Genomic DNA, 26,906 nt, shown 5'->3' with positions numbered 1-26,906 from the left:
TTTTGTCTTGTCAATGCTAAGAAAATTTACCAGGTTGGCAGGTTGTTCTCTTTGTTGCTGAATTTAATAAAACAAGTGARGCCTGAAGTGTTTTYGGTGTTCTGGGATCTCCTGCGACCTCTTGGATGAGCTTTTGACAAACTCGAATAATTTTGGAAGGCTGGCCATTCCTGGAACAATTCGCTGTAGCTTGGAGTCCTAAAACCTTAGAAATGACTTATGTGCGTCAAATGTGCTTTTGATTAAGATGTRTTTYGTTATCTTTKCACCTGATCATTGTTGTCAGGTGTTTTTAAGTGTTTTAATTTATAAAATCATCAACCGGAAACTAGATGTTGTATTTAGTCAGGTTGTTTCAGTTTTTCCCAAAATTTACTTGATGATTTACATCAAAACATAAGAAATCTGAAAGTAGACTAATGCATCTACTTRTGTATTAATAGGATGAATTCTGTTGTTTCAGGGCTTTTAATGTCCCTATTTCTATTACTATCTTGTAGACTGTTTTTAAGGTCCAGCTCCAAACAGATTTTCTTCTTGGTGGAAAGTAAATAGATCGATATAAATGGACTGAACTGTGTTAAATAAGAGATCAATATTTATTTTTATTTAGGTTGCAGTTCAGAAACATGCTTATTTCAGGCCAGTAGGTAGGTATTGCTCTCATTTCTGGAGCGGTTTAACAAATGTTGATTGTCGACATCATGCCCGAAGCTTTCAGGACTATTAACTGAGCAGATTCAGAGACAGGGATTAAACAAACAACATATCTGAATTATTATTTTTTTTTTGCATTTTACAGATCACTAAAGCTTTTCACCAAAAGAGTAAAAAAGTACTCACTCAGAGAGATTTAGATGAAATAAAAAAAAAAAAACGTTACAAGTATATTTTATGTCCTGATACTTTCCATAAACTTACTGACTTATTTTACGTCCACTGAGTTTGTTGATAAAATCAGAGCTGTCACAATTGCTCTGTAAAAGTGGGAGAGGTAACGCCATGCTGTTGCTGCAAGCTGCCTATTAATGAGGCATCACTCCATCAGGGGCGGTCGGTTATGACAACTACTAGAGGCATTTTAGTGTGTTTTTGTTTATTCCTGCGYTATCTTCTTGTGTGTCTGTGTGTGAGCGAGTGTCTGAGTACTTGTGACCCAAAGCCAACTCTGAAACATGCAAATTTGTAAGATATGTTTTAATTGTTTAGCCTAAAGTGCAATTGCTGTGATGGACATGGAAATATTAATGGCAAGAAGTAGAGAGGAATAATTACTGCATTATGAAGTGACGGCTCACACAAACCCCAAGAAATCTGTGTATATCCCACAGGATGAGCTTCTGTGCTCCTCGATGTTTAAAGATAGATAATTTTGYCGTAATTTCAGTGCATGATTGAATAAATCTCTTCACCAAGGTAAACCATGGACTCTATAAAAACTAGTGTCCACTCTGATTTCTAACAAAAACGCCAAGGCTGGGCWACATACAATTGTAGACAAAGGCCAGAGTTTCTGCAATGGTGTTCTTTGGACAGATGAGTGTAAAATGTAATTAGTTACACACCAGAACAGTGGACATGTTTGGGGGAAAAGGGCCATCTACCAAAAGTTATGCAAGGAGGTGAAATTGTCATTGCCTGGGTATGTTTTGCTGCAGCATGACCTGGCCAGCACTGCCATGGATTACACCAGAAACGTTGTATTAACAGAGATTAAATGTCAGATTATGTGGATTAGTTTCACAAGATGGTAGTTAAATTTGTTGCTGCTTTCTCAACTGGCTAATATTGAAATATTGAACCTTTGATGTGCACAGAGACTATTCGAATGTCCCACCACCGGTGGACACCATCGGCTTGTCAATCTACCTAAGTAACATCTCCCTTGTGGTTTGTAAAACCTCTTATTCTTCTTTCAGCTTCATATTTTATACTTGTTGAATGAGAGAACTACAAGCTTCAACAAATTAGCATCCAGACGCAGTAGGAAGCTACAAAGCATGCAAATACACTCTGCAGCCTTTTTGAAATTCAAAAATAATTACAATAAGAGTCACRGTCTTACACCACAGCTTCATGGGTTATGTTTGAGTTGCTTTAACATGTCATAAAACTTGTGCATTCCATTAATTGTGTGCAAATATTTGCAGCCCAAAACATATTTTAAACAAACTGAAAAGTGTATATGCAGCAACATTGCGTTATCATTCTTTGTGTATAAAGTGTAAATTACTTTTGTTGCAACCCTTCTGAATTGCCTCTCTGTTGTTCGGTCTCCGTTGTATCCTCCTTTAATCAGTTCAGGGGCCCAAGAGAAATGTGGTCAGTTTGCTTTCTCACAGCACTTCAGCTGACACTACCAAGAACTCATTTTACAAAGTGCCTGGCATCAACAAAACCAACACAGCATTTTCCTTTTTGTACAACAGATTCCCCCCAAACCAACTAAAACTTCCATAATGACCAAGTCGCTCAAACTGTGGCTGTGAACGATGTTTGGCTTGCACTTTCGYTGATATTGCCCCGTCCCTTTGGTCTCTCCTTTCAAGTCCATCCATTTGACAAAGTGAAAACAGCAACAAAAACACAAACACAAAGCTCCCCTCCTCGCATCCCTCCCCAAGCTTCAGCACGCACAGCCAAACCTGACATTCTAATTAGTTTTAAAAGTAATTGCTTGAAATGATTAGTTGAGTTGGGCCACTTTCCCTTGTTACCTCTGAATTGGAAATATAATTGTGGCAGACAGTAATTGGCCGGCGATAGACTGTTGGTTATTGTGGTCTGATGTGGCTGCCTGCATCATTACCACGGCTTGGACGCAGTTCAGCTTTTGAACTAGACTGACCAAAGAGGAACACAAACACACACGCACGCAATGCTCTGATTCCCCATGCCAGTTCTCCATCTCCACTCGGGCCCATGCCTCGCTCCAAGGATCTAAGTTGTTATCCATTCTGGCTGTCTTTTATTCTCCGCTTCCATCCTCCTTTTATTTGGCCCTTCTATCCTTTACCTTAGGGGCAAATGGACTTCTCGTCACAGAAACAGAGAGAAAGAGACTGCAAGCCCTAATCCAGCCATAGGAACCTTCTGTTTGCAGATGGTTTCCAAACAGGCAGAGTGACTTTCATGGAAGAAGACTTAACAAAACAAAAAAACTTGGGAATAATCTCCCCCAGAATAGTAGACAAGCTTCCCATTCCGCACGTTTGCCACCCCTGTCTGTGTTTGTGGGATATCTTTGTGGCTGTCATTGCCTGGATCAGTCTCTGTCTGTTTATGTTTGTTGCAGGAGTTTCCTTTGCTAAATTGTCTGGAAGCAGAACAGCCCCCATCAGCTAACCAGGCAGAAATGGCTGCGCGTCCCGCTACRGGGATCCAGGACAGGGGRGCCACATATGCAGACAGGCGAGCTCACAGTGAAAATAACAYGCAGACTGCACCTTAATYTCACTGACTCAGTAGCACACTGACTCACAGGCTAATTCACTGACCAGCAGACAGCGGTGAAGGAAGCAGCAAGATGCTTTAAGAATTAAGGTTAGCGCACATATACCAGCTGCTTTTATTTTTTTTTTTAAATATGTTCAATCTTTACATTACTACATTATTAATATTAAACTATTTAGACAGCAGAATGTAAGCAGTAGAGAGATATCTATTGCAGAAACAATAGATACAGYTGAAGGCGATAAGATTATTTCCTGTAGAGAAACAACATTAAACAACTTCTTCATGTGAAATGATGAATTGAAGGTAGAGATGACAGTTTTAAGAGTCCACCTAGCTGCAATTTCTAATTTTGCATTTTATTATTTTTGTCAAGGATAACATACAAATAAACTATGAATTTGTTAAGAAAAAAGCAGATGATATCCAACTTGTATGAGAAGATGTYATGAATGGTTCTTGTTAAATTGTAATTTAACCATATTTCTTKATTGAGCTTATCCAGACACCAAAATCTGATTTCTGCAAAGCCAATAACATCCACTTAGATTGAACCTTTCTGGGAAAATGTGAGGTTGCCAAAAAGATCACAAATAGTGCCAGATCTAAAGATATCTAGGATATTTTCCTTACCTCTACATTTTTACCAAATACTTTTTTACACTTACTTTACTACTTTTTACTTCTAATTAAGTAGAAATATGCAGTGATGCTACTCTTACTTGAGTACATTTCCTGGGTGCCCTACCTTATTGTGGTGCATATCAGTATACTTAAGTCCACTATTTTGGCACATATATTTGTTTTATGTTAGATTTTTTTCCTAATAAATTACGGTATGTGTCTGTATTATAAATGATTAGTAGGTTTCTACACAACTCCGAATGTCATATTATGCCACGCTTGTTTATGTGCATGAAATCAAGGAGAACTGATGTTGTATGAGCTCCTTTAAATATCCCATTATCAGATGGGTATTTCATCCATTATATGAATTATGTGTGGGACATTAGAAACAGGATTCAGTCTTAATACATTCAACCGCRGTACTTCCCACCACACCAAGTTAAAGTTTTACTCTGTTCCTTAAAGAGCTCCCMAAACTACAAATGAGTGCTGTTTATTTCTCTGTCTGTACTGAAAGAAAGGGCAAATAGGTCAGAATGATTTTGTAAAGTATTCAATCACTTACGGTGCTTTTTGTGTCCCCCTCTTTCAGCATCGTTTTTCGCCTGAGGACAGAGTTCCCAAAGCTTTCCTTCTAAACCCACAACAAGTCTACTGTAAGCACAGAGAAGTATCTTCACCATATCACCTCAGATCCCACTCAGCGTTAACATAGAGGGCAGAGGTAATCCAAAGCCACTGCCTAATGTTGAACCTTCAGACTCAGTATCCTGGCATAAGGCAGGCAAAAACAACAGTGTAACTTTTACTGTTTTTGAAGTGCGGAGTCTCACTTCCTAAAGAAAACCTGCAAAGTTTACGTTTCTAAAGAGTCTTTGTGTTCTGCTTTTTTTTTTTTTTTTTTAACTCTTTGATTAGTAGACTGTGAGTATCGACAGCCTGGTGTGTGTGATCATCAGAACAAACTGACAGTAGGGAGCTCGATAGCCATCCCACCCAGCCTCCAATACCATCTGTCTGGTATGGATCTCTGGAGGTTGACGCCTGTTGGTTTGGGAAAAGTACACACCGCAAGCCTCAAGGGCTGGCAGAGAAGAGTCGGAGGAGGTGAATCTGCTACAATTGAAGCTGTTCAGTCATCTTCACACACAGAAAACTGCGACCGGTAGGGTATATGGGCTCCTTTTCATGATCTCTTTCACTGTCTTTCTCCCTCCCTCCTCTCAGAGAGGAGCACGACTGATCAAACACGACTGTGATGTCTTAATTAAGAAGTACTAACAGGCTTGATTAAAAGGGGAGAATGAAAGGATCCATCAGTGAAAGGAGCAATTCCCCATCGGCCACAAGGCAACATAAGTGGATGGGAGAGGGGAGCCTGTAAAGATGAAGTGATGGAAGAAAGCTGGGCGCAACGACAGAACAGAAAAATGGAAAGAGTCCATGTAGAAAAGTGACATGACTTTATCGAAATAAAAACTTTTACAAGTCGCAGTTGTTGCCATAAAAGTGAAACAGGTTGTCATTAGTACCCTCTACATGGCATGCATTCGGATTTGAGATATTTTTTTGATTTGGAGGTAGCGCAAGAGACATTAGGATGTCGGAACAATGCTGCTGCATTTGACCTAAGTTTGCTTTTGGGTCACATTTTCCAACATGGATATAAACACAAACAAACCTGCCTATTACTTGTGACAGCCCTCTCCTTGCCCATACCTCCTGTTCTTGTTGTTTCACATGTCTTTGCACTATCAAAGGATCCAGTTAACATGAAATGAACCCATGCTGTCTGTCTACACACTATTCTTCACAGTCCTTATTTCTTGTCCTGTTTGCCCACTTTGTACCATCTTTATTAGGTCTTTTATTGGACCTGTAGTATGAAAATATGTTAAACAGTGAAAATTGAGAGAAAAAAAGATGAAAATCCCAAATTTTGAAGGAACCTTTTTTTTGCATTAAATTGGGATTTTTAAAAATATTAAAATAGCTAAACAGAAAACAATTTAGAACCATTTCCAATCAGCTTCCACTCACAAAGACACTGATTCTAGTCCTACAAAAATGATTCCCTTCAGCCAGCAAATCTGTTATACTGCAAACAGTTTATGCAAAGAGTTGGTCTCTATGAAATTGTCCCTGGGTATCAGTGTTTGTCCTGCGTGTGTCTGTGTTGCCAMATAACGGGCTGGCGACTTGTCCAGGGTGTACTTGTGTATTGTAAAATGGAGCACCTATTTGCAGAAAGGGGAGATTTAAAGCTAAAGGAAAAAACTCCTAAAACTCAACGGAGGACAGGAGCTTGTTGTTTGAGATTGTAGCTTTGTAAAGTGCAAACATGCAATCCATCAGACAAACACTGTAACCCCAAAAAACTCTGAAGAAGGCAGAGTCAGTTTCTGAATGTCAATCTGTTTGCATTACAAACACCTACAAAGTTTATTAGAGAGCTTCAGGCTCTTGTTTACTTTTTTAAATATCCCCTGATTATAGTTAATTTAATGCCCTACCACATGAAGTTGACAGATCAGACATAACCAGTTCTTATCCTGGGACTTGATCAAACTAAACCAAGCAGTATGTTTTGAATGAAACACACTGCAGTCATTGTTTAGAGATCTTGTATTGTTTTGCCACTACTACGATATACCCASAGGATGTTGGAAYCCACCACTTCCACTTTTAAATTACGTAACTCAATCACCTTCTAATTGGGTGCTWTCATAAGAAAATATTTGAAACAGAATTTAATTTACTAGACTGTATTATTTTATAGCAACAAATCAGGATGATGTTTTCCCTTTGCTGATCACTCCAAAAATGAGCTATAGAACTTTTGGACAAATAAAAACAAAACAAAACATAATTTGCACAGTTTATAAAAAAAAGATGAAACAGTCAACATTTTGAGCCAAAAAAMMAAAAAMMAAAAMAAAACAAGGCTACCGGTCTGTTTGAAGTTGGCTACAGCAAGTAAATGAATGCCAATAACTCCACAACCAAACATGAACAGGGACATTAAAACACACTGGGAGCATTGCCGATCAACCCTGGCCTCATCAAACATTCCTGACCACCGCTGTCAAAAAAGAAAAAAAAAAAAGATAACCGCATGTAAAATAAAAATCCGTACACTATTGTTTGGAAGGYAATAKATCTGAATTAATGAGYGGTTATTGGTGTGATCTTGCTATCATGCAATTTTAACAATTAAATGATTTGATTAAATAGTCTTTATTTTCTGTAGATACAGTATACTTGTTAGGTAAAAAAAAAAAGCAAAAAGACTATAAAAACTAAAAGTGAATACTACCATCATGTATGATATAGAGGAATGTCTTTTCAATCTTTTTTGTTTTTGTTTGTTTTACTGTAATAGAAATTATAAAGTACCTTTGTTTGTATTTACTGGGCACATCCATAATGTGAAATGACACGGGATTGGTACACCTTTCTTCTGTCCCTGTTGTCTCCTATGTAGGGAGCAGACACACCTCAGCCTCGCTGACAGCCCACAGCCTGACTGTGCGGTGCTGCATAGCTCAGCACAGCTGTCTGTTGTCTGGTTCTTCCGATGTCTACCTCCTCCAGCCTCACTCCCGGCTTTGTGCCCACTCAGCATCAGACTGATCTACACCTCTGTCATTTCCTCAGAACTTTGGTTCAACTCATAGTATTGTGAAGAGCTACAACGCAAAATATATTTAACAGTTTACAGTATTATTTTTTACTCTAATACAGTCAAACTCTCCCCAGGGTAGGGCTCTGTCCCGGGGGAATGACAAACATGTCCTATTAGACCAATGGTGGTCTGAATCCCCAACCTTATCGTTCCTTGAACTCCACTAGGAGTTACTACAGTAAACAGCCATGGCTCCCTCTATAGGCAAGTATATTTAAGGGGCACGTGCTGAGATTGCTTGTGTCAGCATTTCAGCTAAACAGCAGAATAGTGTTGACATGCAACAGATGAATGTAAAACCTTGAGAACGAAGATGYGCTGGAAGCAAATCCCTGAAAAAAAATGTTTTTTTTTTTTTTATAAGCACACACTCATATTATCTTGAGTGTCTCTCCCAGCAGGCACAATCACACTCAGGCAGATAATTCAGTGTCACAGAGAGCCTTGTCTGTGACCCTCTGGTTCCCTCCAGACAGATGAAGCAGCTGGACAGGGACCCACGGCTGCCCAGAACTCACTTCCCTCGGGGAGCTCAAAGAGAAGAGTCCCCTCTCTGCCTCGGAGGATGACCAGCTGAGCTCAGTATGTGAACGCTCTGTGTCCCCATGCCCAGGAAGGTCTGAGYAGGAGAAACAAGACTTGCAAATGTGTAGTAGTGAAGTGGTATTTTTCTTTCTCTCTCTCTCAACCAGGATAGTTTTAAAAATGGATATTTAATGTTTTGGGATATAAAAAAAAGCATAAGAGTTTAATGTTGGTCACTGTAAGATTTTAAGGGATAAAGTAAACATTTTATTTACAAAAATGTGTCATATAAACATTTTCAGCAAGTTGTTGCTTTTTTAAATCCATGACCTGCATTTTCGGTGAAAAATCCCATAAATATGAACAATTTAAAAAGTGACTTTGTCTTGGCTATGCCTTCAACAAATAGGCAATGAGGAATTAYATCTATAAAGCTACATATGAAGAAGGTCTGGAGATATTTTACCAAGTTCAACACAAAATTTATTCAGTAGCAAGACAGGATTTACTAAGTACATATTAATATTGCATAGTTAAATTTTCCAACTGCTTTTTCTGCCTTAATAAAATATTAAGCAGAAGGGGCTTTGTGTGTTTCATCATAATGCCAAGACAGGGTAAGCGTGATATTAATTTTTTGACATATATTGTTTTGTAGAAAAGTGAGCACAGCATTTCTGCATAATTATGTAGTCTTGGTATACTGGGTGTATTTTACATAGCAATTAAATATAAAGAAATCTACACAATGCTAAGTGGGATGAGATCTGAAACCGACAGATCTGTGTCGTAATTCTCCATTTGTGAGGCATATTGATGATTGCGTGACTCGGGTTTACCTGTGTAAATTCTTGCATGTGTTGTTCCACAGGAATTCAGTTTTACACACTGCTCACCACTCTCATAAGTACACTGTATGCCCCAGATGACAAAGGGCTCCGGCACTTCTAAAGCAGTACCATTTATCAAGTATGTATGAACACTAAGTGTTTTTGCCAAAAAGAAAAGAAAACCTGCATTTAAAACGTGTCTGACCACAATTAAGCAAAAAAAAAAATCACAACAAGAAAATTGGCTATGCAGCCATTTTATTAAAAAGAGGTTTATACTAAGTACAGAAAAGTAAACAATTGAGTTTGTCAATCCGAGTCCGAGTCCGTCTGAGCTTTAATGATGCGTTTGGTTGGGCTTTCACTCAGAGTGCCAAAACTATGCAGCGGCCAGAGCTGTGAAGGGGAAAAAAAGCAGAATAACAAGGAGTTAAAGGAGAAATAAGATTTGATTAATACAAAAATAAAGCCATTATAGGGAGAAAAACACTTTATTTCACATCTTGGACACACGCCCTAATACAGCTTTTAATGATGCATTTGACCTCATTAAAAATCCTGTTATTTCATCAGCTGTCGTAGCAGGGCCTCCAGTGGAGTGCTGCCATCCAATCAGATGGACAGAAGGTTGCCTGACCTATTTCCAGGGTCATGGTTGCGATGACATCCGGTGACATGACAACATAGCAGAATGGAAAGCTAGACAATATGCTGTCCAGGCTTTGGCCAATCACASACACTTGTTTCAAACTTCCAACTGACTATAATCTCTGATTAGTACTTGGYCATAATGGAGGGATTTATTGGAGAACAATAAGTGCAAAGTGACTCAACTCCAAACACTTTGCTAATTTTCAACCCGAGATAAGAAAATGGATCATCAAGGCTTTATGCACGTTTTACAAACCAAGGTACTTTTTAAAGTTGAATTCGTGTGTTACCTTCCAGCAAACACGACCTCGGATCAGGGCATATGGAATTGGGCCATAGTTCCTTGAGTCAGTGGAATTCCTAAGGTTATCCCCTTCCAGCCATACATGGCCCATTGGAACCTAAAATCATTATTACACACACAATATTGACAAAATGATTAACATGTACACTTGTCCAAAGTAAAACATGAATTAAATTCCCCCCCACCCACCCGCCCTCAAGACTGCATAAAAGTGAGTTATTCTCACAATGTAGTGTAACTCTAAGTAAACCTCGTCCCGTTCACCACATGGAGTCCCCTCAGCTATCCCTCCCTCTTCGCGTATCTTAACGTCAACTTGCCGATCCCTCTTTATCACCGCACTGTSGTCGTAGGAGAGGGGTCATGGGTAACAAACCGGGTTGGGAGATGGAGACTTAGGAGAACTTCAAACAGGGTCATTAGGCTGTTGGCTGAGATCTGCGCCCCTCGTACCCAGGGAGGGCAAAGCCAGAGAGGGGCCTGAGATAGCTGGACAGAGGGAGAAAGAGGGAGCGAACTAAGCTGCGGCTAGCAGCAGCGTCCAAGGGTCTCCACCGCGGTCCGACCTGCCAGTGGGGCAGTCATCCAAGCAGGCTCTAATTCACAGTGACACCAATTATGATTAATCTCATCACTTTAGGAGAGTAGGCTTGTCAAGGCCCTAATTAAGTGTGCTGTCCCCCTATATGTGCAGACAGGATCAACAACACATTATATTGTCATAATGGGCATCACAATCCACGAGTCTATTTTTGTGTTGCCCAACTTTTTTTAACGGCAAAAGTCCTCTGGAAGAAAGGGGAAAAACGYGAATAAGGAAACGGGGAAACTAGCAGTGCAGTGATGTCATGSCTTTTCCTGTTCTCCAGCTCCTTYCTCCTATCACTCCGGTCTCTGATTGCTCCCCAGTCATAATGCGGGACGCTGCATTTCATTTCATATTTGATAATTGAGACAGATGATGTGACATAATCACAAGCCAGTGACACGTTGACCTAACATGAGGTAAACAACTCGCTGACTAACAACGACACAAATGAATATCATTAAAGGAGTCATCTGAGAACCATATGTCAACATGCTGGATTCTCACCATTACACCTCATTAACATGGTAACATATGCTGGCTCCCAAGCACAGGAAAAAGAAACGCTACTGTTTGTCATCTGCCAAATCATCATCTGCCAAATCATAACTTGGCTTTTTTTATTATTATTTTTTATTCTTAATTCTGTTTATCCATAAAAATAAAAAAAAACATAGCTTTTTGGTCAACAAATGTCAAGGGCCTGTCCAACACTTCTTTTTGAAATTATTTTCAGCCTCAACCTCACATCAAGAGCAATACACATTCGGTGTACCAGCACMGGCATTTGATGAAGACAGACATTTTATTTAAATGGTCTATTGTGTTATCGCATTTAAAATTTTCCTTTTATTGTGTAGTTTTTACATTTTTTTTAAACATTCATAACCTTATATAAGGCTGTGAATACACAAGTATTCACAGGTACTTATGCAGGTATACAAATCAGCAAAGATGGATACCTTGCTGATCCACCTTTAGAAGCAACTACAGYCTYGTGTTKTTCTTGAATATGATGCCTCAAGCTTAATTTGTCCATCTTTAGACASTTTTGCCCRTTCCTCTTTGCAGTTATTCTCAATCTTCTTCAGGTTGGATGATTTATGGCCATTTTCAGATCTCTCCAGAGATGTTCAGTGATATTCAAATCTGGACTCCCAGACCGGTGCTCATGTYACTTTTTTGACATCTTGGCAGTGTGCTTTGGGTCCTTGKGCTGATTTAAAATGAGCMGTCAACTCCGTCTGAGGTCAAGAGTGCTCTGGAGCAGGTTTTCATACCGGATGTCTCTGAACAATGCTGTAGCCATCTTTTTTCCAACCTCACTAGTCCGACTGCTGCAAACCATCCCCATAACATGATGCCRCCACCATCATGCCTCACTGCAGGGATGAGATGTGCCAGGGTTTTATTTTTGTTTCTCATGATCTGAGAGTCCATCAGGGGCCTTTTCGCAATATCCGTATTGTAATATTTGGTATGAGGAAAGAGATTAATTTAATTAAATTTTGAATAAGCCTGCAGTGTAACAAAATATGGAAAAGGTAAAGCGGTTTGAATAATTGTATTCCAGGTGTTTTTTTTCTTTAGTCTAATTAAGATCAATCATTGTAATTTCTCTTGATTTATTTTTCAGCCAATTAGAATTATTTAAACAAAGGATCTCATCTAATAAACTATTAATTGGTAACACTTTCCCATCTAAGCAAAAATGTATATACAAGCATACTTGGAAGATGAACCAGGCAGTAATTTAAAAAGTGATTAAACAGAAATCTTTGAAACTTGGCCTTTAAGATCATGGCAAATTGAAACTAAAGCTAGAARCTATCTTCACAAAGTCACAAAAAGAGAAAAAAAATGCCAGAGGAAAACTTCAGCATTGAAAACACAACTGGACTCAGATGCTTATTTTTGTATTCTCTTTCAGAAAATGATACACAAAACCCTGTTATTAGGCAGTTTATCTGAAGACAGATGAGATTAGTAAGTACTTTGTCATCCATCTTCAATGAACATCAATGTCTGTTTTTGACTTTGAACACATTTCGACAAGCATTTCTAAATATCAAGTTCAACACAGGCTGAAAGTGTTTCTACATGGAGCTCCTTTAATCCGCCGGTGGACTGCCGGGCAGGATGGATGGGGAAGGCAGCAGCGGTCTTGCGGTAGCAGGTTGGGTCCATGCCAGGCATTGTGCGCTTGTCAGAGATGTGTMGAGCAGAGCTGAAGCCAGAGCTCTCTTCACTGTGGAGGACGGCTGTTTAACAACCTTGCCATTACACTGTTCATTATTTTAACATGATTGGGGTGAGGAATTACTTTCCACTAATACAGTGTGTATRAATATTCAGCTCATCTCCAGCCATATCTCTCTGTCTAACTTTACAGCAGAGAACAGAAAGTATGGCTGACGTTTCATCTCGCATGTCTTTCTCTGTCCCCTGGTGTAACATTAGAGATCAACCGGTATTGTTTTGACACAATAGAAATGATTCTGAAAAGGTGAGAGAGCAATTAGTACATTGCTGGATCTCTGGGGGTGGAGKAGACAGGTCTGCCTATCTGTCTGAACAAGAAAAGAGGTGATGACAGGGTCTAACACTGTCTTACAAAAATCATCTTTACAGGCCTRCATATAATGTTTCACACCAACATAATAACCAGACACAGGGACATAGATTCTCTGCACTAGAGGAAAAAACTATATTACAGGACATTTATATGAAGAGGTATTTTCTCAGTTAGACTAGATGCTGGTAAACAATATTGATATATTCTTAGGAGTTGAAATGCATAAATTCACGACACCACAAATTTGATGATAGACGGCATTAAAATGCTTTACGTATCTATTACGCTATTACTAAGATGCATAATACATGTAAAGAAGCAGTGAGCTACAACATGCTTTAACTTGTATTTTGTCTCCATCGTGAGCTGAGCTTGCATCCTTTTGAAATCAGAGCCTACAAACACAGATTTGAACCCCAAAACACATCATACTATGTCTCGGCTTTTCCTTAATACAATGCATCTTAGGGAATTATGCACAAGYTATGTTAAATATGTACAGCTAAAACCAGCACTTTTTTGGTAGCTTCCCCTGCAGCATAGCTAGTTTCTGAAGGAAGTTAGAAATGTAGCAGCTTTAAGCCACTACAAACATGTTTTAAAAWTCACAAATTAATTATACAGTCTTGGGATGTGAAAAAAAATAGGGTTATAAAAGTGAGTGCGTTCAATAATACATTAAGGATAATGGGTTAATTTTGCCCATTATTACCCACAATGACAAAATTTGCTTCACCAACAACTATAGCTTGCAGATGTTTGTTTTATCCATAATTACAGACAGTACTTAAATGAATAATTAGCTATTTATGTGGTATAGATGCAAATTAATTTCATTGTGGTAGTTCAAGGGGACTTTTCTAGTCTTTAGCTACATATAAGTTGCTGATAAATACATCATAAGAGTCCTGCTTCTGTTTGAAACTGGTTTAAAGACGGAGTGGAAAACATAACATCAGCGTCAGAGTGTGTTCACGGTGTTCAAAGAAAAAGTTTACCTGAACAGAAAAATAAATTAGTTTAAAGTTTTAAAATGACTTAAAGTGGAAAGATTTTCACTGAAATATGATACACTTTTCAATCGTTTCTATGTGGAGGTAAAGATAGTAGAAGTAAGTATTTACTTTGTCATTTGATGAATGTCACTTGCAGGCCTGGCCTTGTGCTATATTTTTCTGAACTTATTCAGGCGTTTGCCCATAGTCTATAAAATACAAAGTAAATTCAAAGAGATGCAACATAAACACAACCTTTGGTTTGTGGACTGTCATATACTCATTCACACACACACACGCACACACACACAAACACACGCGTACACACACACACAAACACACACTCAGATAACCCTCCTCCCACCCATCAGTCTGTCCATTCGGCTGGCACTAACTCTAACAGGCTTCAGAGAGATTGCGGGTCTGAGCTGTGGGTGTTGGGGGGKKGGGGGGAGCAGTAATAGAAAAGCAATGACAGTGGTTTTGGCAGCAGAAACCCTGTTCATTCTCTGGTTTTATCACCATTCTTAGGAAATATAGGTGTTGTCAAAAGCTGATATTTTGACCACTGACATAAAATGGATGTGCATGGTCTAAAATGTAAACAACTCTGAAAGCCTATAGACTGCGATAGTCACACAGAGAACGACTCAGACACAGTTTTGCATTATGCATAAGCATTCATTTTAGGGTGAGAGAAACTATCAAGTGTTTTGTACTAAACACATTTTTCATTCACTCTCTATTTAACTGTACCTTTTCCTCATTTTTGGGAAAAACTCTGAATTGTGCTTGTTTGCGGGAAGACAGTGTCTAACACGTAAATAGATACTCACATATGTGTGGGTCTTGAACAAATCTGACGGAGAACTGGTGCAGATCTTATCCCCCTCCAGTCCAATAACCCTTTTACAAATGTTCATTTGTGGGTCGAATGGACTTTTTGCAATTACTATGTCCCCCCTGAAAACAAATAAATGCAAATATTCATGTAATGACACACAATGCATGACRCAGTCACTCGAATACTATCAGTTATATTTGCAAAACCAGCTCTAGCAGATATGTGCAAATTTCAAAGAAACAAGCCAGAAACAATCCAATCTCACTACTTATCAAAATCAAATCAGCAAAATAGTTTATAAATAAAATGTTATAATAAATATGAAAGAGCAAGCATGGAATATCTAACCAATCAGAAGAAGTCACGTTTAATGTTAATCCAGCAGTCTGTATTATTAATGGGCTAAAGAAAGATAACAAATCAAGCCTAATTAAGTGTAACTAACTAATAAACAAAGCAAATAAGCAAGATAAATAGTTAACCGTAAGTTACACTATTTTGTGACTAAGAGTTTAAATGAACCAGCTTGTTTCTTATAACAAGCTGGTTTTAAAGTGAATTAAAACCCTAGAACTAATCAATTATAAGTATAATTCTCAAATGTAAAGAGGAAGATCATATCGAAGGTCTAATTTGAACACTTAAACGCTCCCACATACTTAACCCAGTCGACACATAGTTGCATGGTTGTGGACTGTTTGGTTTTGTACACATCTTTAACACAACGACGAGGGACACCTTGAGGACGCCCCTACCGCTTCAGTATACGTCACCCTTCAACCCTCTGGGGTTCCCACAAACTGTCACAGCCTCTATGGACAACGACGGTGCAATTTCCATACAAAGTTTTTATGCATTTAACAATATTTACTGAAGAACCACATAAATATTTCCTCTGTGTCAGATGAACGTTCCTCAAACGTTTATCTGACACAGCAAGATGCAGCTACAAAAACCATGTAGTGGAAGTGGACTAGTTGGAGAGAAATATCAACACTGCTGTCCAAGAACAGTAAAGCTAATGTCTATTTTGGAGTTTATTTACTTTTTTGGAACCACTTCCTCTCGAGCTKTATGGTTCTGCCACCTCATTTCCTTGCCTTTCTTGGTTAGAGAAATCTAAGAGTCAAATACAGTGGTAGACGACCTTCATATAAACAATGGTAGCATTACAATATTAAGGTAAATAAAACACATTCTTTTGAGAAACTTGCATATTTTGTTTTTATAAAGAAGATGTTATTTTAGTTAGATCACAAAATTCCACAAGCCAGCTGAAACAGGCACAAGAGCAAAGAGTTTTTGGGGATGGGAGGTCAGAGTCAAAAGGTTTGATCAAGATAGATACCAGACCCAAACCTTTCAGTGAAGCAAACAGAATCTCTGATCCATCCTACTTACTTTTCTATTTTAAATAGATGACGACTCATACGCTCAGAGAACACAACATCGTGGTTTACAATTGTGGGCTCCATAGAAGGACCAGAACACTGAATGAAGACAAAAACAAAAAAAAAGGTTATTATTTTGCGTAGAAAAACGTGTGGAAAAAGGGGCATCAGTGATGTAAACTTGTAAATACGAACCACCACAAACTCGCCAATGTATTCGAAGGCACAGTGTGCAATGCAACCGTACTGGATGGTGTAACCCAAGAGGCCCAGGGTTTTCCCCAGCATATGACGGAACATCTCCACCTAAGGAAGAGAACAGTTACAAAATTTCTTTAAAAAAAAAAAAAAAAAAAACTAAAGCTGTGAGGAGTTTCATTTCTGGAGGTGTGGACAAGGTTGTCACAGTTGGCCTACCGCCAAGATGGCACATTCTTTAGTGTTTCATTCTCAGGGGCTGAGTGGCCAGTTCACACCAGAAAACTGTCCCGCACTTTGACCCTGTGGACGATGGACCTATCAACACCTTGAGCTCAGGTGATGGACAAACACAGAAACTGTGACACGTCCAGCCAGGCAGCCTTGCCCCGTCTACAGCCACGTCCCTGACTGTGCTGCCATGATCATTAGAGCTGTTATCAGCTCCTGTCGGCACCATAGAAACACAAAAACACCCGGGCACACTTACAGCAGCCTTGCAAACACTGTCATTTAAACACACAAGGAATAGGTCTTCTGAGCAAACATCACAACCACTTTTGGGTTATTGACTTTTACTCAACCCACGGGATGAACTGAAGAAAGCAAGCCAGTATTTACACACTGTCCAGCAGGCTCTATATGTAGAAAAGCTCTTGCACACCTGCACATACACAAACAGGAACTGTATACGGCTGGGCTTAGATGTTAGCGCTTGCTTCAGTCACTTTCTTTTTTCTCAGGCTGCTGTCCTGCTAGCCCTCCACAGGGTAAAGAAATCTTTTTCTTCATCTCTTCTATTCCTTCTGTCTCTTTCCTTCTTTCTCTCGCCATGTCTCCTCTCCCTCCCAGGGTATTATTAACCAAAGCAAGCAGAGCGGAAACCAAAGTCCCAAATCCTCAGAGCTCTGGGAATGACTTCCCAAAGATGGACAAGGATTAGGACCCCCAATTTCTCCCTTACCCCACCACCCCCACCCCCTGTTTCTCCCCAGGTTCCCAACAGACCGGGTGTCAGGTGGCTCTGTGGGTCCTGCCAAAGGTGTTGCCCCTAATCCCATTACCCCCGCCACTCTTCTCTCTCTCTCTCTGTTATACGCACAGGTCCCTCTCATTCATTCCAACCGAATTTCAACTATTAAACTCTCCATCTTTTCTTTCATGTGTCTTTTTGGCCTATTCGCCATCCTTTTTGATCCCAAAAAGATAGACTCCATCCTCTCACTTCCCCACAACTTCTTCCCTCTGTTCCGCTGTCACCCCAGACAACCCTGCGCTTTCCAGAAAACACTGTGAATAGCAGGGCTCAAGCAGGTGAAGGAGGATATATAGATACCCTGCATGGAACCCTAAAGAAAGGCCCCCTTTGCACTTCCTGCATACTCCTATTTCTTCTGCAAACTCAGTACTTCCACAGCTGGTACAATAACACCTCTGGCCCTCTAATTCCTCTGTTGGCAAGAAAGTGGACTGAAGGTTAATGTGAATCTCTGTTCTGCGCTATAAGGCAGCATGTTCATGCCTCTTCCTCTTACTCTCAGCTTGCTTCACCTGAATTTCCATCTCTGTGGTACTGCAATGCACTCTTAGACATGATCTCCAGTGTTCACCTCCTTCTGCTAGACTAGGGATCAGGAATCTTTGTTAGCACTCATTCACAGAGCACAGTGGACAGCCTCCCATACAGCTGCCCTCATATCTCTATTTCATCACGCCCCCTCCCCTCCATTCCAGCATGCATTCATCATAGGTAAGGATTAGGAGACTTTGCATAACCAGATCACACGGCCACTGACTGATATCAAGTGTCCATATGCAGCCGCCTGGTTTTCTGAGTCCCCCTCTGTCACTGATAGTGTGCGTTTGTGTGTGTTCATATCCACGGACAAAAGCATCACCTGTATGTTACATAGACAGAGTAACATATGAGCTGAAGTTACTCTTGGGACTCAGAGTGAGGTGGACATACACAGAGACTTCTAATTAAATATCTATTAGATCTAATTTCCCTCAGGCAAAGAATCAAGCAACCAATGCTATCTTTCAGCTCGAATACCCCCCTGCATGTGTTTGTGTGTGTGTGTGTGTGCGTGTGTGTGTGTGTGTGTGTGTGTGTGTGATGTTGGATGGGCAAAGGGTATTAATCGCATGTTGTATTACAGCTGTAAACTAACACAAAATCTCTCTGCTAATCCTGGATTACAGGGCAAACATGTTCATGAGAAAACAACAACAGGAGAAGAAAGTCAAAGGAGCCTTCCCTGCAGAACCATCTGTGACCGCTGGCCTCCCGCTGTCACCTCGCAGCGCTACAGTCAGGATGAGAGGGCCATTTCAAATGAATAGTTGCAGATGGAATTATATCATTGTGTGTTTGACTTTGTGATCCTCTTATTGAGGGAACCCAAATTCACTCATTCAAGCAATCAAAACTAGACGAATCATCAGAATGTTTTTAATGCCCAATGTTAAATGCCCATTTTGCGAAAATGCTGAGAAATAATTTGCTCCATTAAGAGGGATTAAAAATATTTGAGGATAGAAAATAATTGGTGTTTTTCTGTCATTTGCGTTAAGGTGAACAAAGAGATACCTGCATATAGAAAAGCAGGAAGGAGAAAAAATTGAGCAGTTTGGAAGTTGCTGCCGCTAAACTTAAATTGTGAATTAACTGGAAGTGTTTGATATCAATGTATGAGAGTCCAGTTCTATGATATTTATAAGGAAAAGGCTTCATATTATGACTTGAATTGGTGAATGTTAGATCCACACAAGTAAGTCTTAATTTTACTCATTTATCAATTGCTGGTTTTCTTTGAGGTTTGAAATGCCTGTTGAGATTTTATCTAACCAACATTAACTACAAAGCAAAACATGCACTGGGGTTCACTTGATAGAGTCAATACTTATTAGCTTTGATTAAATCGATGAACAGGCCACAAAATCTAAATTTTCACTAACGTATTAGTCAATCAAACACCAGAGATGATGAATGGAAAATCTACAGGCCAACTGATTGGACCCAACTGTGTTTTCCAGTGCAATTCTTCGTAAAGCTAAAAACAAAAACTACTGCAAGAACTTAAAATGAAACATAGTCAATAACCCACCAAAAGTGATACCTAATTAAACGCACATCATTGAAGCCATAAGGAAATAGTCAGAAAGAATTACCTCTACTGGTCTCGAGAGGTTTGACCCTGCCATGAGTGAGTAGTGTTAATTGATATACATGACCAGTCTATTAGGACCACAATGCGAATTTCAATCCAAACAGCACACAAGGGCCTTGCAGCGGACTTCTTACACAACTAAATTAGGAAAACATGGGCTGAGAGAGAACTGGGCAACAGGGGGGCTAAGAGGCTTATGAGCCCCTTGTCAGATATTCTTCTTCTCCCCGAGGATCACAGATGGAAGGGAGTCTGGAGAAGCAGCCACACCAGAGTGGGGACGAATCCCACCTCTGATGTCTTTCTCTGGACAGCAGAAGGCAGGGGAGGGTGGGGAATGAGTCCTGTTGCGCATGGCTTGATTTGATCTTAATGTGAGATATAAAAAGGAGGAGCTTTGGCAACAAGGGGTGTCTGTGTGTGTGTGTGTGGGGAGGGGGGTAAGGGTGAGGGCAAGTTGTTTCAACTATCACTGCAATCACAGTTAATCCTGAAGAATTAAACACAGACACCTGGCTGGATGGGGAGTGACAGATGTAAAAGTCCCAGGACAGTGTCTGTACAAAATCCCCGTCCCTCCGGATCCTGCCTTCTATCAAAGGTTTAATTGAAAAGGCTGATCTCCATATTGCTCTTTGTATTGTTGCTAACGGCAACGCAGCCGTGAAACAGCTGAGCGAGGTTGCTATTTGAGGAGCTCAGGGTTTATACCTACAATCAAAGGGTCAGTCAGAGCAAATAATAGCCAAGTGATATGAATACAACTGCTGCGAAGTGAAAGGAAGTGCGGGCTGACACAGTCCCCAGCCAATTACATTCAGTGGAAAGTCAGTCACTAAGCCTTATTGTATTGACCACAAGAGATTGTGTGGTGCTGGCTCTGTGTTGAAAGAATTCAGAGATCTTATCTGTGCTTGTATCAGATTTACAAAGGAGTTTGGGTTATCCACGGCCCCGAGCTCAACACTAGCTGCTATTTTTTAATACTGACTAGTGAAAGACATCTTAGCTCACCCACAATTTTTGGACTGCAAATTTTTTTTTTCAATTCTACGAGAGAACATGTTTTGTATTTCGATTGTTTCTGGATGTGTTTGAATATGTCAAAACATCATATGACTCAAACAAAAACATCTGAGAAAACCAGGCTGAAGCAATTCAAGATATGGGACACAGAATAAATGAAAAAAAAGGGGGGTCGGGGGAAATCGTTGGATAAAATTAACTGAAAACAAAACCTGCCCTGTGCTTATTGTGCCTGCCCTGTTAGACTATTGCTTTTCTTTCAGTGTTAACAAAACAAATTTGGTGCATGCTGATAATAATCTGGCATCCTCTGGACGCAAAAAGTTAGCACTCCTTACAGCAATTCCACACTGATGACAGAGCAACATTGCAGAAAGCAAAACAGTCAGACCAGGAAAAGGTCTGACATGTTATGACTGCTGCTATTATTTAGCTCAATCAGATACAGCAGCTGACATAATAAGAGTAGAAAACAGCTAGATCCTGATTTGAAAAGGTGTGTTATTTTTGTACAATTACTCGAGCCTGTTGTGGAGACACTAAACATATTTCTGCACAGTAAAAGTCCAGCAGAGATTTGTTAATCAGTCTCAATACTGTGCAGATTAGCAGAAATCCCTGCATTTATTGTTCTGCTGAAGCCAAATCTCCTCTTCAGGCCGGTTAGAGCATCTTATTTTGCTCGTATAGTCTCTCCACAATGCCCGGCGTTGTCAGTCATGATATATTCCCTTGGCCTCCTGTCAACATGCATAAGTCTCAACAGCGCTGTCAAAACAGCAGGACTGTCTCTGCTGAGAGCGTTTGTAAAGTGAGCAGTTGGGCGATTGCTTCCTCGGGAGAATCACAGCATCCTGCGATCCTACATGGCCTCTGGCCTCTCTGCTACACAAAGCTTTTTACAGCTGTCTTAAGGATGTCACTGATCAGTCTCGACTCCAAAAGAAATGTTAGTGGACTATGTAATGTTCAAATTGTACAGTGGTTGTCCTAAATAGTATATTTTGGAGGTCTAAGAATAAATAAAAGTAATTTTATGCATAATAATCTTCGTGGCTTTTTGTTTTTTGATACTATTGTAGAAATAGATACAAGATCTGTTCATTGTCTTACACTAAGTAAAACCTTCAATGAATTTCAATCCATTAAGCCATTATCTTTAGCTCACTCGCGATCGGATCATGATGGTAGCAGGTCCAACATGCAGTTAAATACTCTCCATTTCAGGCTGAGCATGTCCAGGCCAAAAGAGATACATAGTCTCTCCAGTGAGATCTGTGTCTGCCAATTATTAGCTCAGGTGCCTGAAAAAAACCTCCAAAGTGAAGCACCCAAAAGACATCTTGACTGGATGCCCGAACAACCTCTGCTGACTCCTTTTGATGCAAAAGAACAGCAGCTCTATTCCCAGCTCTACCCCAGAACACGGAGCTGCTCACCCCATCTCTAAAGATGAGCCCAGCCACCCGACAGAGAAAGCTTATTTCAGCTGCTTGTATCCGGGACTTTGTTCTCTTTCTCAAGATCCATTACCATCTGTGAGGTCAAGGACAGAGATGAACCAGTAAGTCGGGAGCTTTGCATGTGGCTCAGCAGACTGGAACAGCACCCACCTTACCGCATACAAGGTCTCAGTCTGTCTTCCCATTTTCTTATTTCCTTCTCCATTCAACCATCACTCAAGGATAAGACACCAAGATACTCTCGTCTCAGGCACCTTGCACTCGGCTGCAGACTACTCCAGAGAACAGTAAAGACAGTCCCGATCTAAACATGCCAACAGAACCGCATCATCTGCCAAAAAATCAAAGATGAGACCCCAAAGTTCCAAAACCTGAGGCCCTCCTCTCCAAAACTATGTCCTTGGAATCTGTCTAAGAAAACCAAAAACACAAGCGGAGGATTAGAAGTGTTCTAATATATTTCACCAAGAGGTTGATGAATGAAGTTTTGATGTTTAACATAAATGTATTGCTGCATACCTCATTATCAGCTCAGCTCAGTAGTTGTCTCCTTAGAGATTTTTTCTGTTTTTTGCTTGTTATACTTAAATGCTTCAGGTCCTCAAACTAAATTTCCTATCAAACAGGGTGTAAATACAAAAACATGACTGTCACTTGTGTAAAACATAAATTGAATGTGATTAAATATGTTTTTGAGAGCTTAAATTAGGTCTGTTGACTGTCAGACCTGTGGAAACCAAAAATCTCTTCAAAAAACTGTTCAACAACATTAAATAAACTAATAGATCTAAAACATGTTAATACCGTTCTTTTCTAAACACATTAAAGAACAAATGAGAAACAATAATTGACAAAATCAAGCCCTTTGCATGTCAGAAAACCACAGTGCCAGCTGTGATGCACAGGAGATTAAAATACATTTTTTGTCCGTTGATGTGAGAGAGGGGTGCAGATTTTATGGAAGATGCATGTCGCAGTACATTTGGGGTACAACTAGAAACATTTCAGAAAAAAAGAACATCATTCTGACTGTAAAACATGGAGGTGTTAAGTGTGTTGGAGGTTACGTTAGGACCTGAGTGACATGCAGCTCATACATTCTGTTCTTTACAAGAATATTATGGACAACAAAGTCTGGACATGAGCTGACCTTAGGCTCAAAGAAACTTGGGCTACTCCAAATGATCCAAAGCACACCATAAAGTCTACCTGTGAATCTCCCCATATTTTATGTTTTCTTGTGTCTTCTAAAATTCCTGTTTCAAAATAGGCATATTTTACTTTAAAAGCAAGGTATTTGGCATCAATATTTATTCTTCTTTGTAGTGCCTACTTTACCTACTTCATTAAAAATAATTTACTACAAACAACAATAATAAACCATTTTCTGGGCGAATATCCCAAATCAAAACGTTTTTTTCTTAAATCGAATTGTTCTGAAATCCTCTAAAACATTTTTCAATTTTCTGTTTCTTTTACCTGTTAATGGACTCTCTATAAAATAAACACAGATTACCAAAATCTTTTAAGTACTATCCGAAAATGACTATTTTCTGTTCAAAACCTGCAGTGAGAAGCCACTTTTAAGCCCTGACTAGATTCCAGGAATTGCCACGAACGCATAAACTCAACATAATTTAAAGCAAATATTGATAAACTTGCAGCAGCAGCTGTAAACTTACAGATATCTGTGGATCTTTTCTGATTACAGCTCAACGCTGAGTGCGACCATGCACTCACAATAACAATTCCAGTTTCCCCTTGACAGCTTCCTGAAACAGCAAAGTAACAAACAAGATTGTGATTGGTCGACCTGCCCCAGACTTTTCTTTGATTGGATAACATGCTCCACAACATTGACGTCACCAGTAGCAATATGGCAGCTCCCGTGAACAGTGTGGGTAAAACCTCTGGTGACCGTTTTCAGGTTAATTGTACGAGCTTTCAGAAGAAAACAAGAAGTAAATTGATCTCCATACCCGGGACGAGACCTTCGGTCCAAAACGGACAGCTCTTAGTTTCGACTGGTGTCACGTCGCTGGACTACCTGCTCGGTCAGTGTCCCGCTGCTGCATAGGCTAAAAGTCGTTATAATGCAATGTTGGGTAGAGTGAATACACTCAACTGCAAACATACCTTCACATTTTCAACACATCACGAGTTAAAAGCATTAATATGGATCTTTGTCGGAACCAAAAGTGTTCGTATTGCATTATCCCTATCTCTTGCAGAGCTTTTTTTTTGTTAAATAATAATAAAAAAGGTTTCATTGAGGTATTTCTCTCTCCAAACTAGTGTCATGCAATATTTTTTAAAACCCTTCTTATGGAGGTTTTTATAGATAGATAATTTATTAGTCTCCCATAGGAAAAATTTATCATGGAAGCAGGGGCAAAAACTGCAGTACAACAATAAAAAGGACGTAACAATGAAAACAACAACAGCAATAAAAGTACATAAAACCACAAATGTCAGATGTTATACTGTTGAATAACTTAATCAAGACCGCATCCAGTCCCTCACTTTTGTTTAGATATATWTTTTTTTGGCGACAATAATATTCGTACAAGTCMGAATTGAAATGTGATTTTTCTGATTATGTCTGCATATAGAAAGAAAGATATTAATAATKTTATATTTTTCCTTCCCTACAGGTGGTGGATTAGCAGTTGGTACAGTGCTTCTCATTGGTGAGTCTTTCTCTTTACATTTTTCAAGCAGACAATGTATTGTCTACAGTCTACACATTATGTTTCTTATTCCTGGAAACAATGTGTATTTCTTAGCCTGTTGTAGATTTTTTAAAAACATTTTTAGCTTTATTCAAGGCATTTTAAAAAGATAAAACCTTCACTTAGCACTTCAAATAAACATGAGCTATAAATGTGTTTGTCTTTGGACTGTTAAGTATTTGCAATAATTTATATAGATTTTTTTTAGCTGGAAGTGAAATAGGCTACTCACACCAAAGAAGGAACAGAGTATAAATAGAAATATCCTTTACCGTACAACCGTATGAACATTTAGGATCTCTTTCCGTACCTGAAATGTTAAAAATGACATGTATGCCTTAATGTGTATCTTAATTAATTTTATATGATAGACCGACATTGTGAAGGACATAAAAGTAAAATATACATGATTTTAATTTTTTTAACCAGGGAAACATATAAAGTACTGCTTGCATTTGTTTTGACGTCCACTGAATGGATGTTTTGTAGAACTTAATCTCACTGTAGTGTAARTAGTAAGACTTTTGTATCTACAGACTGACATTTTTAATGTCAACTCTCCAGTTTGCAGGTATTAACACACATTTTAATATTAATATCAAGTGAAATTATGTCTGGACCTTGGACTATTCTAAACTTTGGAAYTAGTTGAATGAATTTATTATCATTGCAAATAATGCCATTTCACTGCTTACACATTACTCAAGTAAACCAGTTCTCAAGTGACAATATCTTGCATGTTTTTGTTGTTCTTCTGTTTTCAATCAAATGATGGTTCACTAGCAGAACCTCTGCAAAATTTTAACATGTTGAGGAAGGGTTAGACCATTTGAGTCAGGTGTGTTGGTGCAGACACWTTTTAAAACCGTAATGACACTGAGACGCAAAGACTGGAGCTGGACATACATTAAGTAGACATTATGTTGTTGGTTCACGTTTCATCCTGGCCCTTTGTGTTACACTTGGTTGTTTGAAAAGAGTTTTATGACTAAGGTGTGATAGATCCTTATAGTAAAAACAATAAGCAGTCTATCACAGACAGAGGATATGCACATTAGTACAYGAACAATTTGCTRAWTTGAGGATGAAAACACATGGAGTTTAATAGAAATTCGAAATCATAAGAAAAAATTAAATTAATTTTATAATTCAGCAAATGTATAAGAATGGATTTCTTAACCATTCTTGATAAGAAACCCAAGAATGGATAGTAAAAGCATTGAAATGTGTTCGTTTGAACAGGGTCACAAGGTAATTTTTAAGACTTTCAGACTCCATTAAACCACAGTGAGCGGTATTAAACAAAAAGTACCGTATTTTCCGCACTATAAGGTGCACCTAAAAACCTTCGATTTCCTTAAAAGCCGACAGTGCACCTTATAATCTGGTGCGCCTTATATATGGACCAATATTGAGCCACAACACTTCTAGCAACTACGGTAAGCAGCCGCCGACTTCATTTTCCCCCGTAGAAGAAGAAGTGTGCGGTGCTGGGATAGTTGTCAGTTTGATAATACATTTAAAGCCAGGGGGGGCGCAGAGGCGGGGGAAGAGAGATAGAGACTGCGGCAGCAGCGTGTCGGTTGGTCTGTGTTACCCAGAAAGCAGTTGGGAACAATATCGCAACACCAACACCGTGAGTGAAACAATGACTGGGGCAGCCTACTATATAAAGCACTTTAGGACCACTTCTTTACAATGTGGATGTGTAATAATAGAGTACGGAACAAACTGGCAACCCAAACTGAAGYGTCTATTCTATGTGCCTTATAGTATGGAAAATATGGTAAGGAAAAACAGAACAGTGGTGAAACTGTGACCGAGCAAAAATGGTATCCAATTAGAGAA

The 26,906-nt window shown here is 39.3% G+C and overlaps 2 protein-coding genes across 4 annotated transcripts in view; one reads left to right on the top strand and one right to left on the bottom strand.

The window, feature by feature from the left end:
• Positions 1-9,361: 9,361 nt before the first annotated feature.
• immp1l (inner mitochondrial membrane peptidase subunit 1) lies at positions 9,362-24,093 on the bottom strand. Of its 2 annotated transcripts, XM_008405869.1 has the most exons (7): positions 24,009-24,093; positions 22,846-22,941; positions 16,662-16,772; positions 16,477-16,565; positions 15,068-15,194; positions 10,062-10,172; positions 9,362-9,516 (listed from the first exon to the last, which is right to left on the bottom strand). In XM_008405869.1, the coding sequence occupies exons 3-7, from the start codon at positions 16,764-16,766 to the stop codon at positions 9,430-9,432; spliced, it is 519 nt and encodes a 172-aa protein (XP_008404091.1). In that variant the 5' UTR covers positions 16,767-16,772; positions 22,846-22,941; positions 24,009-24,093; the 3' UTR covers positions 9,362-9,429. The 2 variants fall into 2 exon arrangements, with proteins under 2 accessions (XP_008404091.1, XP_008404089.1); XM_008405867.1 differs by lacking the exon at positions 22,846-22,941.
• A 105-nt stretch (positions 24,094-24,198) lies between these two features.
• Positions 24,199-26,906, top strand: part of elp4 (elongator acetyltransferase complex subunit 4) — a 58,208-nt gene continuing 55,500 nt past the window's right edge. For both annotated transcript variants that reach the window (XM_017303791.1, XM_017303790.1), the window contains exons 1-2: positions 24,199-24,380; positions 24,981-25,016. In XM_017303791.1, the coding sequence (XP_017159280.1) occupies positions 24,203-24,380; positions 24,981-25,016 (214 nt within the window). In that variant the 5' untranslated portion in view covers positions 24,199-24,202. The remainder of the gene's footprint in view (positions 24,381-24,980; positions 25,017-26,906) is intronic.

This window comes from Poecilia reticulata, linkage group LG3, assembly GCF_000633615.1.
Source record: "Poecilia reticulata strain Guanapo linkage group LG3, Guppy_female_1.0+MT, whole genome shotgun sequence".
Lineage (NCBI taxonomy): Eukaryota > Metazoa > Chordata > Actinopteri > Cyprinodontiformes > Poeciliidae > Poecilia > Poecilia reticulata.
The sequence above is the reverse complement of the archived record's forward strand: the minus strand, read 5'-3'. Positions and strand labels throughout refer to the sequence as shown.

Excerpts from the sequence above, each read along its gene's own strand:
- immp1l (XM_008405869.1), bottom strand. The coding sequence starts at position 16,766 with ATGTTCCGTCATATGCTGGGGAAAACCCTGGGCCTCTTGGGTTACACC. Across the intron at positions 16,566-16,661 it reads ACATTGGCGAGTTTGTGGTG|TGTTCTGGTCCTTCTATGGA; the intron begins GTTCGTATTTAC and ends GTCTTCATTCAG. Across the intron at positions 9,517-10,061 it reads GAGGTCGTGTTTGCTGGAAG|CTCTGGCCGCTGCATAGTTT; the intron begins GTAACACACGAA and ends TCCCCTTCACAG.